The 15979-nt window shown below is 36.9% G+C and overlaps 1 protein-coding gene across 2 annotated transcripts in view; it reads right to left on the bottom strand.

The window, feature by feature from the left end:
• ep300 (E1A binding protein p300) overlaps window positions 1–15979 on the bottom strand; it is an 84728-nt gene that overhangs the window by 13487 nt on the left and 55262 nt on the right. The window contains exons 12-23 of one of the 2 annotated variants that reach the window (XM_008110739.3): window positions 14855–14964; window positions 14089–14244; window positions 12748–13233; window positions 11431–11634; window positions 8858–9014; window positions 8354–8472; window positions 7765–8004; window positions 6775–6863; window positions 4444–4524; window positions 1666–1722; window positions 1268–1345; window positions 309–376 (exon numbers count right to left, since the gene is read on the bottom strand). In XM_008110739.3, the coding sequence (XP_008108946.2) occupies window positions 309–376; window positions 1268–1345; window positions 1666–1722; window positions 4444–4524; window positions 6775–6863; window positions 7765–8004; window positions 8354–8472; window positions 8858–9014; window positions 11431–11634; window positions 12748–13233; window positions 14089–14244; window positions 14855–14964 (1845 nt within the window). Of the gene's footprint in view, window positions 1–308; window positions 377–1267; window positions 1346–1665; window positions 1723–4443; window positions 4555–6774; window positions 6864–7764; window positions 8005–8353; window positions 8473–8857; window positions 9015–11430; window positions 11635–12747; window positions 13234–14088; window positions 14245–14854; window positions 14965–15979 lie in introns of both variants that reach the window. The other variant, XM_062982891.1, reaches the window with a different exon arrangement.

Consider the following 15979-nt stretch of genomic DNA (forward strand, 5'->3'; position numbering starts at 1 on the left):
TATCTTGATATAGCATTGCAAAGAGTAACAAAGTCATGAAGATAATAATAATAATAATAATAATAATTTATTTTTGTATCCCGTCACCATCTCCCCGGAGGGACTCAGGAGGCTAACATGGGGCCAAGCCAAAAGACAAAACATAAGCAAGATTAAAAGCATATATAAACAATCCCAACAACAACAAAAATAAAGCAGAATAAAACACAATAAAACAATATAACTCAGTCATAGTAAAAATAATATGTTAAAATGACATACTACAACAACACCGCTAATTGTTAAAATATATGAAAGCCATCACTTACGTCTAGCACAGAATTTATTTTCTCTTCGGGTTCGTCCAGTTTTCTTTAAGCAACCATCACAAACAAAGCTAAATAAATAAATAACTGGAGTTACTAATCCAAATGTGTTTTGCCAAGTCTGACCAGTACCAGAAAAAATTGTCCTGGACATTTTCTAGTATTTTGACAATGAGAACCCAGTACTGGTTTCAAAAATTTGTCTAAACAAATGTAATACATTAGATTTGGAACAGAATTCTATAATTTATAAACAAACAGTTCTTGAAATGACAGATTGCTCGATACATTTCACCACCTAATTCAACACCTAATAACAGTTAAGCAATGCATCAATTTCAATCTGATTTAAAGACAATACAAATTATTATCATTCTTAAATTATTGCTCTTGCAAAAATAGTGAGCATGAAATCCATTTAGCCATTACAATGGGATGGATAATGTGGAAGATACTGTAGTAAATTGTGTGATAAATGGCAGCTGTGTGCTTCCTGGTATTTCTTTAGTAAGGGATCTATTAGAATGAGAAAACCAAGTGTTTCAGGATGGCCCCTGGTAGCTGCTAAGATTTGATTCCAGGATCCCCCATGGATACAAAATCCATGGATGCTCAAAATCCCACTATATACAATGGCATAGTAAAATGGTTCCCGTTATATAAAATGGAAAAACCAAGATTTGTTTTTTGGATTTTCCCCTTTGGAGTATTTTCAAGGCATGTATGGTTGAATCCATGGATACAGAGGGCTGACTATATACAGCAAGAAAAGAAAAGAATTTTCAAGAAAAGCCCAGTCATTTTTACCAGAACAACCTTCATACTAAGAACTGCGATTTAAAGGCAGATATTTTCCAAAACATTTCAAGAGAATTGTAACCAGAGTTTATTTCTACAGACAAATGCATCAATATATGCAGTCAATGTACAAGACTGTAAAATAAAAGCAGCAAGCAACTCACCCAGTTGGCCAGATAATCTCATTGTGAAGCACACAAATCTGATGCATTTTTCTTCCACACTCTATACATTCAACAAATCTAGAAGAGAGGATAACAAAAACATAAGCAACATAGGATATTGTCAAAAGTAACAGGATTGAGATTTTAAAAGTTTCACTGTGAAATAGTTCTTATTCCTATAGACTAGAAACTACATATATCCCCCTACTGATCAATTGTACATGCCTCTTCACTTAAGACACAGATAAAATTCCTTAATAGCTACCCAACAAATGCACTGCAGTTATTTCATGTATGAATTTTAAAACAGTGCTTTTCCTTATAGGTAGGTCACTTTAGTAGAAGGTATACATATGTATGTATGTATGTATGTATGGGATAATATGCATATTACTTACTGTTCAGGATCCAGTGTGTCATTTTTTCTTTTTGAAAATTGATCTTTATTTATTGTTCTGGGGAAAGAAATAGACAGATTTAGTTATGACAAGAAAAAAATCTAATGTCAGCAGCAGACTTCTATATATTTCAAAGGGACATTCCAGGTATATGCTTCTTCGTAATTGTCTAGGGAAAAAGGAAAAGGAAAACAGAAAGAAACAAGAAGACAAAACATCATAAACCAGTATTAAAGCAGTTTTTCTCTCCAGCTAGCCACAGAAGTAAAGAAAACTTTGAAGGCACATTGCAGCAGGATTTAAATAAAGCTCAAAAAGCCTGAAACACGCTATTCTTAAACTGACACTGCAATTCCTTTGAAAATGATTCAAAACCAGATCTAGAGAACAATAATGTGACCAGAGCTAAATATTCTTTTCTCTTCATGAGGCAAAAGAGGCAACATATATTTGTCATATCTATCATACACCTTTTGGCAATCCAAATCCATCCTCTGTCAGCAGCATACAAGAGTAAGGAGGTCTCTCTTTGCTGTATTATATTATGTGAATTAACTCTGATAATGCAATATTATAGGGCTGCCCATTAAGGTCATTCAAAAGCTTCAGCACTGGTTTTACTATTTACTAGTAATAAAAAGGTCTTTCTATATTTAAAATTGCCACAACTCTAATATTAGCATGGCCAATATAAGACCAGGAACCAGAGGCGGTCCAACAATGAGGCGAATTAGGCAGTCGCCTGTGGCGCAAAACATACGAGGGTGCAGTCGAGACTGCTTTTTCTGTTGATTTGTTGTAAAACATGATGTTTTGGTGCTTAGTTTGTAAAATCTTAATGTAATTTGATGTTTAATAGGCTTTCCCTTAATCCCTCCTTATTATCCAACATTTTCACTTATCCGACGCTTTTATTTTTCAGTGGTTGGTTTGAGGGGGGGGATTCTGTTCGCCTACACTTGAAAAATACCTAGGGCCAGCTCTGCCAGGAACAGAGGAAGCTTCTCTACATCAAATAAGACAATTTACCCAGACTCTTGATGACTCTTTTGAGTGGAGTTTTGTAGCCCTACCTAGAGACACCAAGTAATGAAACTAGAGCATTCTGTAAAAAAAGCAAACATTCAACCTTTTGGCTAAAGTTTCCTTCTTTGGTCTGGGGTTCCCAACTAGTCTTGCATCATGGGGTGGGCAAACATCAACCTGTTTTGATCTAGTTTGGTAGGTGCATCATGTGGCTTCAGACAACTAAACAATTTGCTTCTAAGTTCAATTCAAAGTGCTTAAAAGAACCATGTTATCTGACATAGAATTGCCTTGTCTCTGAGATCAGCTTTTGAAGCTTTGTCATATTAATAGAAAAGCCCATGGGTTGCATGTAGTCCTCAAGGCGATTTTTTAAGAAATCTCCTCCCATAACATCTAGTGGTTGGAATTCTGAAATGGCTTTGCCCTCCTCCCTGTTGCTGGATCCAGGAAAGACCTTTTCAAAATTAGGAAGCAAGCGAACGGGAAATCAACTAGCTAGAAAGAGATTTTGTGGTTCTCAGACTGATGGAACAAAATTACTCCCTATGACACAAAATGCATAGGGAACTTTTTAGAACAAAATATCACTCTTATTTTTAACAGATGTGCATTAGGAGTGGGTGGCCCTTGAGGGGACTAATGCAGCACTCCAACCAATGGCAATTGTTAAGTCCTCTTTCAGAGATTAAGTGAATAAAAACAAAGGAGAGAGGTTTTTAGCAATGGTATTTCATATCTGAAAGACCCCTATGGGTGGGTTTATGAGTCAGATACTCTATGATTATTTAAGTACCACACAATAGGGCTTTTTTGTCAAGGTGAAATTGAATTGTTGGTGTCTTTTAATATTAGCCAATTAAATCTTGTCATTAGCTTACTGTTTAATTGGTTGGTTGTGGTTTTATTCAGACATCAAATTTTGTTCTTACTTTTTACATTGTTTTGGAAATGCTTTACTGAAGAAACTCAAATTAATATATCAGAATGGAATACCAAAGGGCTCCCCCCATGCAATAAGAGCCTCAGAAGACATGATGCTACAGTTACCCCAATGAATTGAAATATGGTATGTGCCTCTAAGGCTGCACTTCTTTTAGGGAGAGTGCCCTGGATATGGAATTGTTTAGAAAGTCTGGACTAGTTAACATTCTTATATCTTTGAAAGTTGGCACACATCATTTTTAGCATGCACATGCCATTTCACAATAATAACTGATTTAAAAATTAGGTTTGTTAAAATCAGATGCATTCCATTGAAAAATGTTTTAAAGCTAATTTAACCATGTGGGGGATAGATGTTTACATATTACAGAAAGGCCATTTTATAATGTAACAGATAAAAATGAGTTATATAACTGCTTGAATGAGACAATGTGTCAAATATTAACATTTTGTTTGATATGGCAAAGTATAATATTCATTAGACATAGCTTTAGGAATGAATGTTATATTGTTCATATTTTTATTTATTATTTAAATATTTCCCAAACAAACTGGGATAATCTTTACATTTGAAAGAAGTGGTATTTCCTATTCTTCCAAAAATACAGCCTGATGTTTTAAAGCAATGATTTGGTCTGTGTTTTTCAACAAATGCCGTTCTTTTGATTCCTCCTGCAACTGCCACAAGGTATTAATATAATATTACATCTTATTCTAAGTGGCTTACATTTTCTTTAAAACTGTGGCATTTTTACTATGATGAGACTAATGATACAATGATTGGGGGGAGGTAACATAGCTACTCACGTTTGTGGTTGTGATGGGTCATCCCCCAAAGCAACGCTCTCCCCTTGGATTTCGTTGAAGCACTTCTCACAGAAATGATACCTGTCGGCAAGAAGGCCATATTTGGGTGAACTGTTCCGTCCACACAAGACAGCCCAAGCCAAGCAACGGAGCCACCAATCACATCAGGCCAAGGAGGGGGGCGGGAGCAGAGAGCAGGTCATCAACGGCGACAGGGACATTCAATGATGAAGATTTATGGGACCCAGAGTTTGTGTTTGGTTGGTTTTTTTTGGTTTGTTTGTTTTGGTTTGGTTTTTTTGCAATCAAAGCCAAGTGCAGACAACGACAAGCATGAAGGAGAAATAAAAAAAACAATACACAAACACAAACAAAGAAATGGGGGTTTGCAGGACGAAAAACAAAAACACAGAATCAAGACAGGACAACACAAAGCAGAAAGCCAAGGCAAAGCACAGATTAGCATTAAATCTCTCAAATGGGATCACAAGCAGCAAATTATAGCAAATAAAGTGTATTCAATTTCAGTTCTCCTCATTTCAATAATCAATGCTACATAAAGCAAAGAATGAAAATGAAGAAGAAAGAGGGCAAGAGAAATTGCTGCCCTGACACTTGCATCAGGGTAGCAATTTTTTCATAAGGACATCTGCCAGGAGAAGGCTAAAAAGAAGCAAGGAAGAATTCATCTTCAGAATAGGTTGACAGAGCACTGTCTTTCCCTCCTGAAGTGTTTAAAGCAGTGATTATAATCTGCAAAAAATGTTAGGTACTTTAATACAAAGGACTATAGCATAGACATGCTTTTAAGATTTGAAATGCTAATGTCCATTAATTTGTTAGGATATTAAAGGAATTGCATCTTATCAGGATTAAATTTGAGTTTTTTTCTAGATGTTTTTAACCCTCAGAGTGTACAGAAACTTCAGCCTTTTCACTGATAGGTAAGTTAATTTGAGCGCTCAAGCACAACAAAAGGGAACAAAAACAAAAAACAAAATTGCGACAATATCTTAAAGCAAAAGAAAATCAACACTATGGGAAATATAGTTGCTAAGGAATGGATCCCTTCCTTATGGGTCCTCCTTTTTCCAGGGCATAATATATTTCTTGTTTACACTGACAGAATGATAAAAATGCCAATACATTCAAAAGGACAGAATCCAGATAAGCACACTAATTAATGTGGGTTTGTCTTACACAGCATATTGCTTTGGAGATAAAGCGTATCTGAAAAGCAGTTTGTGATATAACTTGATTAATTATCAAAGTTCTCAGGAAAAATGCCCAACTTCTTGACTATGCTTATAACAGCTCTTTAGATATATACATAGCAACTCAGTATTTCATGTGAAACTCAAAACAATGTGTTTCAAGTAGCTATTGTTGTATGCCTTCATGTCATTTCCATCTTATGGTGATGCTCAAATAAACCTATCACAGGATTTTATTTGCAAGATTTGTTCAGAGGGAATTGCTTTAGCTCCCTTTCTCTGGGGCTGAGAAAATGTGACCTGCCCAAGGTAATCCAGTTGGATTCCATGACTGAGCAGATTCGAGCTCTGGTCACAGCCCATACTCAATCCATTTTATATATATACTGGCTCCCTGAAGCAGTAGTTACACAAATTTGAAGCTAGTTTTTTAAAGATAGAAAACCCAATTTTCCCCTTCAGATTCTCACTAGAATAATATGCTTTGCAGTAACAGTAAAATATAAGCGGGCAAAAAACAGATAACGTGTCTCCTAATCTTATGTCTCCTCAATGTTGTTTCAGTCTTCAATAGACATATTAATACACTTTTCTAATCAGATATTTGTTGATATAGAAGCATAAAAAGACCCCAGGCACATACACAGACTACCACAGAGATTCTAACTTTTTAAAATGGAGAAGGACATCAACTCAAGAAGATCTATGCTCCAATCAGTAAACATGCTGCTTTTTAATTTGCCTATTAGCCATAGCAGTTTAACTATCATAGCTGTGGACAAGACAACTGAATGAATCTGAACATAAAAAAACACCTGGGGCGGGGGGGGGGGGGGGGGCTGAAGCCAAAAAGACAGTGACATCAAGATGCAGGCATGCATGCTTTGTGCTGTTTTGGTAAGGAGTAAAAAGGACGAAAGGTTTGTTGCAACAGCATATATATGCAAAAGCATATATAAAGGTTTTATATAAATATCCTAGTTCCTTGAAATGGGGGAAAAGGCAATGCTGCAACTGGCCAGCTGTTGCTATGGCAAGACTGCTAAAAATTTAACAGGGTGCCTGAATCCATCTGCCACCATTTTTACATCAGGCACAGAGCAAAATGCTTTCTTACCTGTTTTGGTAACTGTAATATGTAGCATCCCTTGGGATTGTGCATAACTGTTTTCCATAGCAACATAATGTCTGTGGTGAAAACTCCAACTGTAAAAAAAGAGGAAATGGGGAACAGGTTGCTTATTGATATCCAAGGAACTTCCGTTGCTTCTACTACTATGGTGATCAGAATGTAGTCTGAACTCAAAGGTACCAACCATATCCTGTGGGTCATTTGGCCCAGAGGTGGGCTCTGTACCAAAAGTTTCAACAGACTAGTACTGAATATTGGTTTGTACCGGAGCCATATTTATTATTTTACTGTGGATTAAGAGGCAATAAATAAATAAAGGTGTCTGTATTACGATCATGAATTGAGTTCTCAAATAATGTGCAACATTAACTTGCCAGAATAAGTTTACAGTCTAAGAGATAATAGACTGTGTTTTCGTAATTCATAATCAACATTGTCTACATACAGAAACAGCTTTTGGTCTCAGTGAATATTTTGTGGGGCTAATTAATACATCAAAATACTAATTCATTCAATGCTTTCCAATGCTTAAATATACTTTTTCTACAGCAGCATAATATAGCTTAACAGGTAGCAATCCTTTACATATTACTCAGAAAGTCTATGCCACTGAACACTGTTAGAACTATTTTAAAGCAAATATGCACAAGAAACATCTAAAATGAAAGCCTCCAAGATGATTTAGAAGCACTGACTTAAGTAATACATGAATATATATGGACAATTTCAATAATGTATATTAATCTATAAGAATCAAAAACATTTGTGTTCATTATCCAAGTGTCAATTTGAATTTATAAAACACTTTACCCCAGAATCAATGTCAGATTAGGAGGGAAGGGGTCAGAATTTTCTAGGCTATCGTATTTGATGCCCATATTTTGTTCAAAATTGTCAGAAGAATTTTTAAAATAAGGTACTCAATTATTTTGACAACTGGTACAGTTTCCTGATATTCACCCCAGTCTTCCTCACCTTTCGTCCACAGCAATATCCAAGGCTCTGCATAACTGGATCAATTTCCTGCTCAAACACCTCTGCCAACTTGGAACAATACTTATACACTCTAGATGTTTTGCGGTTGTAAAGCCAGGCATTATTGAACATAAGCCAAATGTCATCAACGTATTGCCAGGGCTCCTGATACTGTCCTGTGTCAAGCTTCCTCTTGATGGTAGAAAGATCCATGGGGTTCTTCACTATATCAAAATAATCCTGACCAAAAAAGGTAACACAATTTAGAATTCTGAATCCTTGGTTGAAGATCTTGGATCTCATTTTCTTCCAGCTGAAGCTCTCAACATTTGCCTAGCAAATATTACTAAATTAAACCTTGAGAAACTATCTGCCCATCCCAGAAATTGTAATGAAACTTGCTTCTAGCCAGTCAATGAGAAAAATTCTAAACTACTAAATTTCCAAACAGAAATAACATAATCTCCTTCTGAAAGAGATTTCTAATGGTTTCTTACAGGTACTGTAATACAGAAAGAAAAATAAGAACTATATGACACAAAATCTGCTTTATATTAGGAGAAATCAATTAATTTTATTGTATACTTACCGGAATTCCTAGTAGCTGGGGATCCACAGGCTGCCTGAAAGGAAGGGACTCAGGGTCCTGACGGTAAAGTGCCTCCAAAGTTGGCATAAGTGCCTGCCTCAACTCTTCTGGCTTGAAAACTTTTTAAAAGAAAGACAATACATTTTTAAGTAATTAATTGAATCAGGAATATGTTATTCCATAAAAACAGGACTTCTTGCAATGTCTTCAAACAATTTCAAGTGCTAGATGCAGTTCTAACTTGTAAAAGTCAGAAGTATGTTATAATAAAACAGGCAATCTAATACAATTTACTGAAGGGTTAATGTATATAGTAAATATCCAGCTATGCTGATATTGAACAACACATTTCACAGGACTATCTTCCAAACAAGGTTTCACTAGCCAAAAATAGCATTCTACGTAAAATTTATGTTACCAAAATATGACATGGATGTTCAAGTCTCTGAACTTGATGGAATTACTTGGCTTCTGTAAGATGTTGGTAAGAGAAGTTTAACTTACTTTTTCTCTTTGACTGTCCTGACGCTGGTGAAGACTGAGTACCTGGAGTACTTGGTCTTTCCTCTTCCTCCTTCACCTCTTGCTTCACTTCTGGTTTCTTCTCTTCTTGCTCTGTTGCTTCAGGTTTACATTCTTCTACCATGGATTCTACTTTAACCTGGAATGAGATAATAAGAACTTTAGAAGGAATCAATTTAGTAGTAGTAGTAGTAGTAGTAGTAGTAGTAATAATAATAATAATAATAATAATAATAATAATAATAAACAACTTTATTTGTACCCTGCCCAACATCTCCCCGAAAGGACTCAGAGCAGCTCACAAAAAAGTACACAATAATGCAGGACACACAAAATGCAATAGAATATATAACAAATAAAATAATAACAAAATAAATTCACAGAACAATTGCATAAAATAACATATAACCCCATCAATTAAAACAAGATGCTATGTGCCAGGGAAAGGTAATGTGCAGTCTACAGACCATATACAATGTTCAAGTTTCTCCCCACACACCCCTTTTGCAGCTTCCAATACTACCTAAAAGTTTTTTTAAGTCTGACATTGTAGTTTGCTGCCATAAATCAATGGCAAATCACTAAATGCACAAGAGTCAAAAGACAAAAATACATAGCTAATGGAATAATGAACATCATAGCCAATGTCATTTTTCAAAAGGTCAGCATCATAGTCAGTATCACTTTAAAGTCCAATTAAGAATATTTAAGGTATTTAGATATAAATATATGTTTAATAATAGTCAAACTTATAATAATGTGTTAGTACCAAATTATGGATTTTAATGAATTTAGAGTGAAGTGTTTTAATTAGTTCCAAGTCACTATAATCTATCTTCCACATTTTTTTATTTTTATGTTTTAAGCCAAAAATTTTAGTATTCCCCTACCCCACGACAAAACGTTGTTCTTCAGCACCTGGTCAACCTGAAAAGCAGCTCCGAGCTAGATGGCAGTTGCCTAACCCCGCTATATGCTATCCCCAACATCAGCAGGGGGACTACCACGCCCTAATCCGAAATATTTACCATCACATGAAATGTCAAGCACTATTTATTCCCTTAGAATGCCTTAATAGAAAAATGTGTGAAAACCAAGTAACATATAACCAAATGACACATTTACACAACATTATGATGTGAATGCAGCACAGAAAAGGGGAGAGCAAAATTCAGCTTATGGGATATGAAAGTCCCCACTTATCAACTACAAATGCATCAATATGCTATTGCCATTATATATTATCAAAGTTGCTATGTTAGTTAATTGCAGCATAAAAAGGATGGATTAAAGGGGAGAAAAAAGAAACATGGCAATACAGTACCTGTAAGATTAACTTTTTAAAATGTTTACATAAGTTTTTGTGAATATAAACCCATTTTTGGATCAAGCATTGAGTAGTATTAAGGCTTCAGGTATCAAGCATATTTATACAATTGTGGAAATGGGATAGAATGTAACAGAATACAGAAAGATGCAAACCATGATCCTTGCTCTAAGTTTTCAATGGTCTGCATAAGGTAGTAGAGATCTTTTTGATCTTTAGTTATTTAGTGCTGAAATGTGAAAGAAATCAATCTGCTTATCAATAGTCAGTTTCCCCAGGTTCAAATCCACAAAACTCATAGAAAAATAAAAACCAGTTTGTTTTAAAGCTGCTAACATATTACCATAATATCATTTGCTGCTGGAATTTAGCAGCAAACCATGGCTAGAGTAATGATGGTGCTGCTGCTCCCCTTCTAGACTAAGAAAAAGTATGTGGAAAAGGCAAAAATGCCACTGTCATCAACAGCTAAATCTGCTGTACATGGTTGGCTGTTTCTCACTCAGCTTTAGTCAAACTCTAAAGGAAGAACAGGGTTATCTATAAAAATTGTTTCTGCCTCAGCACAGGCCATTTTCCAGGTCTCCTCTGCCACTCTCAGAGAGTTTTAATTTAAAGACCTAAAGCTAAAATGTAAGAAACAGCCAGAACTGTACAGCAGTTATGGCTGCTAGCAGGGATGAGGGAATATAACCATTTTGTCTTCTTCAAGGGGTAAGGTAGGATGAGTTCTTTCCCACATCTTCATCTGCGTTGCTATCCTCCCTTGATGAAGCAAGGATAGGAAGACACAAGTGCATGGTAGAATTGGGCCCCTTTCTCCTTTAGCTGCAATGAAATTTACTATACCAGCATTGTTGGATAATTTGACAAGTCAAAAATATCAGTTTCTTATCTCCTCAAATTAAACTGTGCATTTGTAGTACTGAGTCATATAATATGACCACCAAACACACAACTTTGAAGCCTTTAAATTTTGTTTACAAACTTTCTTGATCTATAGGTCAGAATGGTATCAGATGGATTGCTGGATCTGGACAAACTTGGATTAAAACTCATGCTCAGGTATGACACAAGTAGCCTTGAACCATTCACACTCCTTTTACTGCATACAGCTGTTTATGGATGAAATACATCATGCTGAGCTTTTGGATGAGTAACAGGATCAAATGTGATAAAACAAAATAATAATCACTAGACCAATCCACGGTGCATTCCAAAAACTCACCTCTGGTTTTTCTTCCATTTGCAAATCTGTCTGTTCTAACTCTTCCTCTTCCATTTTAACTTCCATTTTGATTTCAGGCAGAGGTTGTTGTTGTTGCTGCTGCTGCTGCTGCTCAGGAGCAGTCTGTTGAGCGTTGACATCTGCACTGCTGGCAGATGGTGGGTTTGATACTTGCCCATCAATATTTGCACCCGTCTGTGAAAGCTAAACAGAAAACCCAACATTTTAGATATACTGGGGTTTTAGATCTTGCAAAAATGCAAAAAAATTAAAATTTTGCTTCGTTTTGTGTCTGTGTATTATTATTATTATTATTATTATTATTATTATTATTTTATTATGACACAGCATCAGCTGCTGACCCAAAATGCAGACTGTGCAAGGAAACCGACGAAACCATTGATCATATCCTCAGCTAATAATAATAATAATAATAATAATAATTATTATTATTATTATTATTATTATTATTATTATTCTCCACTTTTTCCCTCTAAAAAGAGACTCAAAGTAGCTTACAGTCAAACCATATAATATAATTTAAAGCCTAAAATATACAAGCATTAAAATAAAAATAAAATTTCAGGGTAAAACCCTTAAAACCAATTAAAAACCTACTCATAGCTAAAACCACAACACCCCCTGACTTGATCTTTAAAATGTCTAAAACCTGTTTGAATATAAAGGTTTTAGACTACTGTCAGAAGGATAGTATGGAGAGGGCCTTTCTGGCTTCCCTGGGCAGGGAGTTCCAAGAGTTGAGGGGCAATCACTGAGAGAGAAGGTCCGCACTCTCATTCCCACTGAACTTCTAATGGAGATGGCACTGAGAGAAGGGCCTCTCCTTTGGATCTCAGGGCCAGGGCAGGTTCATACAGGGAGATGTGATCAGCCAATATCCTGGATCTGAGAGGTATAGGACTTTAAAGGCCATAACCAGCACTATGTATCTTTGGCAACTTCAAAGAACATGTAGATGTTCTTTACAATAAGTTTGACACAATCGATCCTTGCGCCCTATGGAAGTACACTTAGTTTTATGGTCTTACACCACATATGCTTCATATAAAAAAGTTTCACAGTTCATATACTCAGTATTATATATATCTTTGAGATAACATTAAATTTCTTTTAAACAAGGCTTGCTGAAGACAGTACAAGTGCTAAAGTTCAGATGATCGGATTAGCAAACATACTATTTTGCTCATCCACAAAATCATTGGCATTAAAGTAATAAAAAAGCATTTAGCTATTTATATTGTGTACCCAAAAAATCATAGAAACATTTCAAACTCAGTAGCAACTATGTCTCCTTACAGGTGTTGTAGGATGCTGAGACTGCAGTGCTGCTGTTGGGGTGGGTACAGATGCAGTGGTGCTCTGCTGTGAAAGAGGCTGCTGTGGCAGCTGCTGCTCTGCTGAAGGGGTCACAGAGACTGGAGGCTGCACTTGTGGAGTCAATTGAGCCTGGGGAGGCGTTGGAGTTTGTCTCTGGGGGGGATGCATAGTTTGAGGCTGCGGTCCAGATGCCATTGCTTGAGACACTGTGGCAGGAGCAGAAGCAATTGTCGCTTGTGGTGGTGCTGGTGGCTGCTGCTGCTGCTGCTGCTGTTGCTGCTGCTGCTGTTGGGGTATCAGACCTGGGGGCGTATGGTGAGGTGTAGGAGTACGACTTGGAACTGGAGAAGGAGAGTTTCTATGCAAAGTAGACTGTGGAACAGGGGGGCAATGAATATGGCTCCCTTGGGAACCTGAAGCCACAGCAGGAGAAGTCACAGGACAGGAAGAGCTGGTCATTTGTGCCTGTACAGAGGAAATTATAACTATCGGTTTCTGGATTCATTCAACATTCAATTCAAAATTCACTCTAAGAACTCATAGTACAGTAGAGTTTCAGTTATCCGAGATAATAGGGCGGGCTCAATCTCGAATAACCAAACTCCCCGGATACCAGGGAGGCCCGGTTAAGAGAAGTCCCGGTGCGTGCTTGCTGCCTAGCAACACGCACTGGGGCCTCCCCAAATGGCCGCTTGGCGAAGGGAAAAGTCACTCTTTCCTCCACCCACTGCCCCATTCAGGGAGGCCCCGGAGCTCATTGCTAGGCAAAGAGCATGCACCGCAGCCTCACTGAACGGGGCGCTGGACACTGGGCGAAGGGAAGAGGCACTCTTTCCTCCGCCCAGCGCCCCATTCAGGGAGGCCCTGGGGCCCGGCAAAGGAGCGAGTGAGCAAGGCAGCACCAGGACCCGGCAGGGTGAGTGAGCGAGGGGGGGAGGACATTTGCCTCGGATAATCCAGATGATCGTATTAGCGGGGCTCAGATTAGCAGGGCTCTACTGTATTATCAGCTTTCCATCCCACCCTGTATTTGTGATAACGGGGTTTGCTGGTAGTATACTTGAAGAATGTGTAGAGTTCTGGTTCACTACCATCCAATCAAAGCTCTCTAGCTGATTGTTATTTGAGATTAAAGTTTGAACAATTTACAAGACATTCTCCAATGAGGATATGAAGAATTAGGAGGAAGGTGGTCCCCTTAATTACTAATGGTGCCACTATCTAATCTGTATGAAGCAACCTATTTCCTTGTTATCAATCCCAAGCATACAGATAAAACCCCATTCCAAGAGCCTACCAGTGACACTTCACTCAACATACTTGAGAAGTAGGAGTCTGACTGCCAGGTTGAGTCATAGGCGTGTTTGCTGGATTCATTCCTGGTGACAATGCAGGAAACTGGTTCTGCTGCAGAAACTGACTTTGATTAGAAGGCTGTCCAACCCCTTGCTGTTGCATACGTGGGGAAAATCCCATCTGTAAGAAAATATAAACTATGAAGTAATATAATACTGTACCATTTGCTTGTATCTGTGTAATAGTCAAAGAGTTCAGATTGCTCTGACATTGCAAGGTCATTACAATATAGTACATTTACTGCTACCCCACCCTCTTTCTCACATCTGTAAATCAATTTTTTCAGCCATAGAGCTATATATTTTATATTTTTATACTTCGTACAACTTAATTACTCAACTGTGTGTTCCATGATGTTGATTGCCAGATTATCAGCCATTATTTTATTCTACTTTAACTTATTTGCATAGATGTATTATGTTGTTGAAATGGCACTGCATGTTTGCCAGTTTTTATGTTTTATGTCTGTAAGCTGGCCTGAGTCCCTCCAGGGAGATAGGGAGGGTTATAAATAAACTTTTATTATTATTTATTATACTCAGACTATCAGTACAAGAGGCCTAAGTGGGACTCCCTTCCTATTATAATTCCAACAGCTCAGTAAATCCACTCTTTGAAGATTTCCTACACACCTTATTCAAAGGAACTTAAAGTAGAACTGAATAAAAAGTGAAATGGACTCTATACATAGAAACAGTTTGGACATCACACTCATTGAAGATCAACTGACCTGGCTCATGGTCCCTGTCTGGCTTAGCTGTGCAGGATGCTGAAGGGGAGGAGTTTGCCGGGGTCCAACCGATGGCATCTGCATGTTCATTGAGCCAAACTGATTCATTCCTGCAAGTTCACATGTTTAAAACAAAGACTGAAGTCATTAGAATGTTTATGTCATGCCACACACAGATTCATGTGTAAGAGAGAAAAAAGAAGAACGTTATAAAATCAATAACAGAAGAGATGGAGGTATCAAGTGAAAGAAGTATTGATATTACATAGAAAGGAATAAATAAAAGACACTGATTGACTAAGTACAGTAGATGTAACTAGGATTGTTAATTTATGAAAAGTACCTATGAAATACAGTGAATGTAAGGAGAGTTTAAGAGATACAATTTAGTGGAGCAGTAAGCTTGATAAAAATGTAGTTTGAAGCCCAAGTGACAGAAAATGGATGCAAAGAAGTTTGCAGAAAGAAAAACACATTCAGAGTAAAAATTCTAAAAAAGGAGTTGGAATACATCAGAAATAAAAAAGTGAGAAAGCTAAGTCTGATGGGTAAATACTAGATTTGGACAGTCCATGCCACTAGAAATATCATTATTATATTTATTATATTTATTTATACCCAGCTTTATCTCACCAAAGAAAATGGTTTATAAAAAGAGCAGATACATCATATACGCCCCAGCAAAATGAGGAAGACATATTTTATATTATGTATTTGCAGAAACACAAGTGACACAAGTGCTGAGAAAGGGTAGGAACTATTTTTACATATTCAAAGACAAAACCAGTGGAAGATCCAGGAAAATATGTCATTAAAATTATTATTAATTTAGGAAAATATGTCATTAAAACACAGAACTGGGCAAAATTATAAAAAGCAGAGTAGAAAGAGATACATCAATCAGCAAAGCTTATAGCAGAAACCATGAGGTTGTAACATTACCCAGAGACAGAGGAAAGCATCCAAATAGCAGTAAGGAGGTATAGAAAAACTCTCCAAAAGCAAAAGCAAGAATCAGCCAATATGCAAAAACATAATTCGATGGATTGGGGTAGCAGAGAATGGTCAAACTGGCTGGCAGTTAAAGTGTGATTGAACATTAGCATGAGCAAAATGTGATTTCAT

Source organism: Anolis carolinensis, chromosome 5 (assembly GCF_035594765.1).
Source record: "Anolis carolinensis isolate JA03-04 chromosome 5, rAnoCar3.1.pri, whole genome shotgun sequence".
NCBI classification, from domain to species: Eukaryota; Metazoa; Chordata; class Lepidosauria; order Squamata; family Dactyloidae; genus Anolis; species Anolis carolinensis.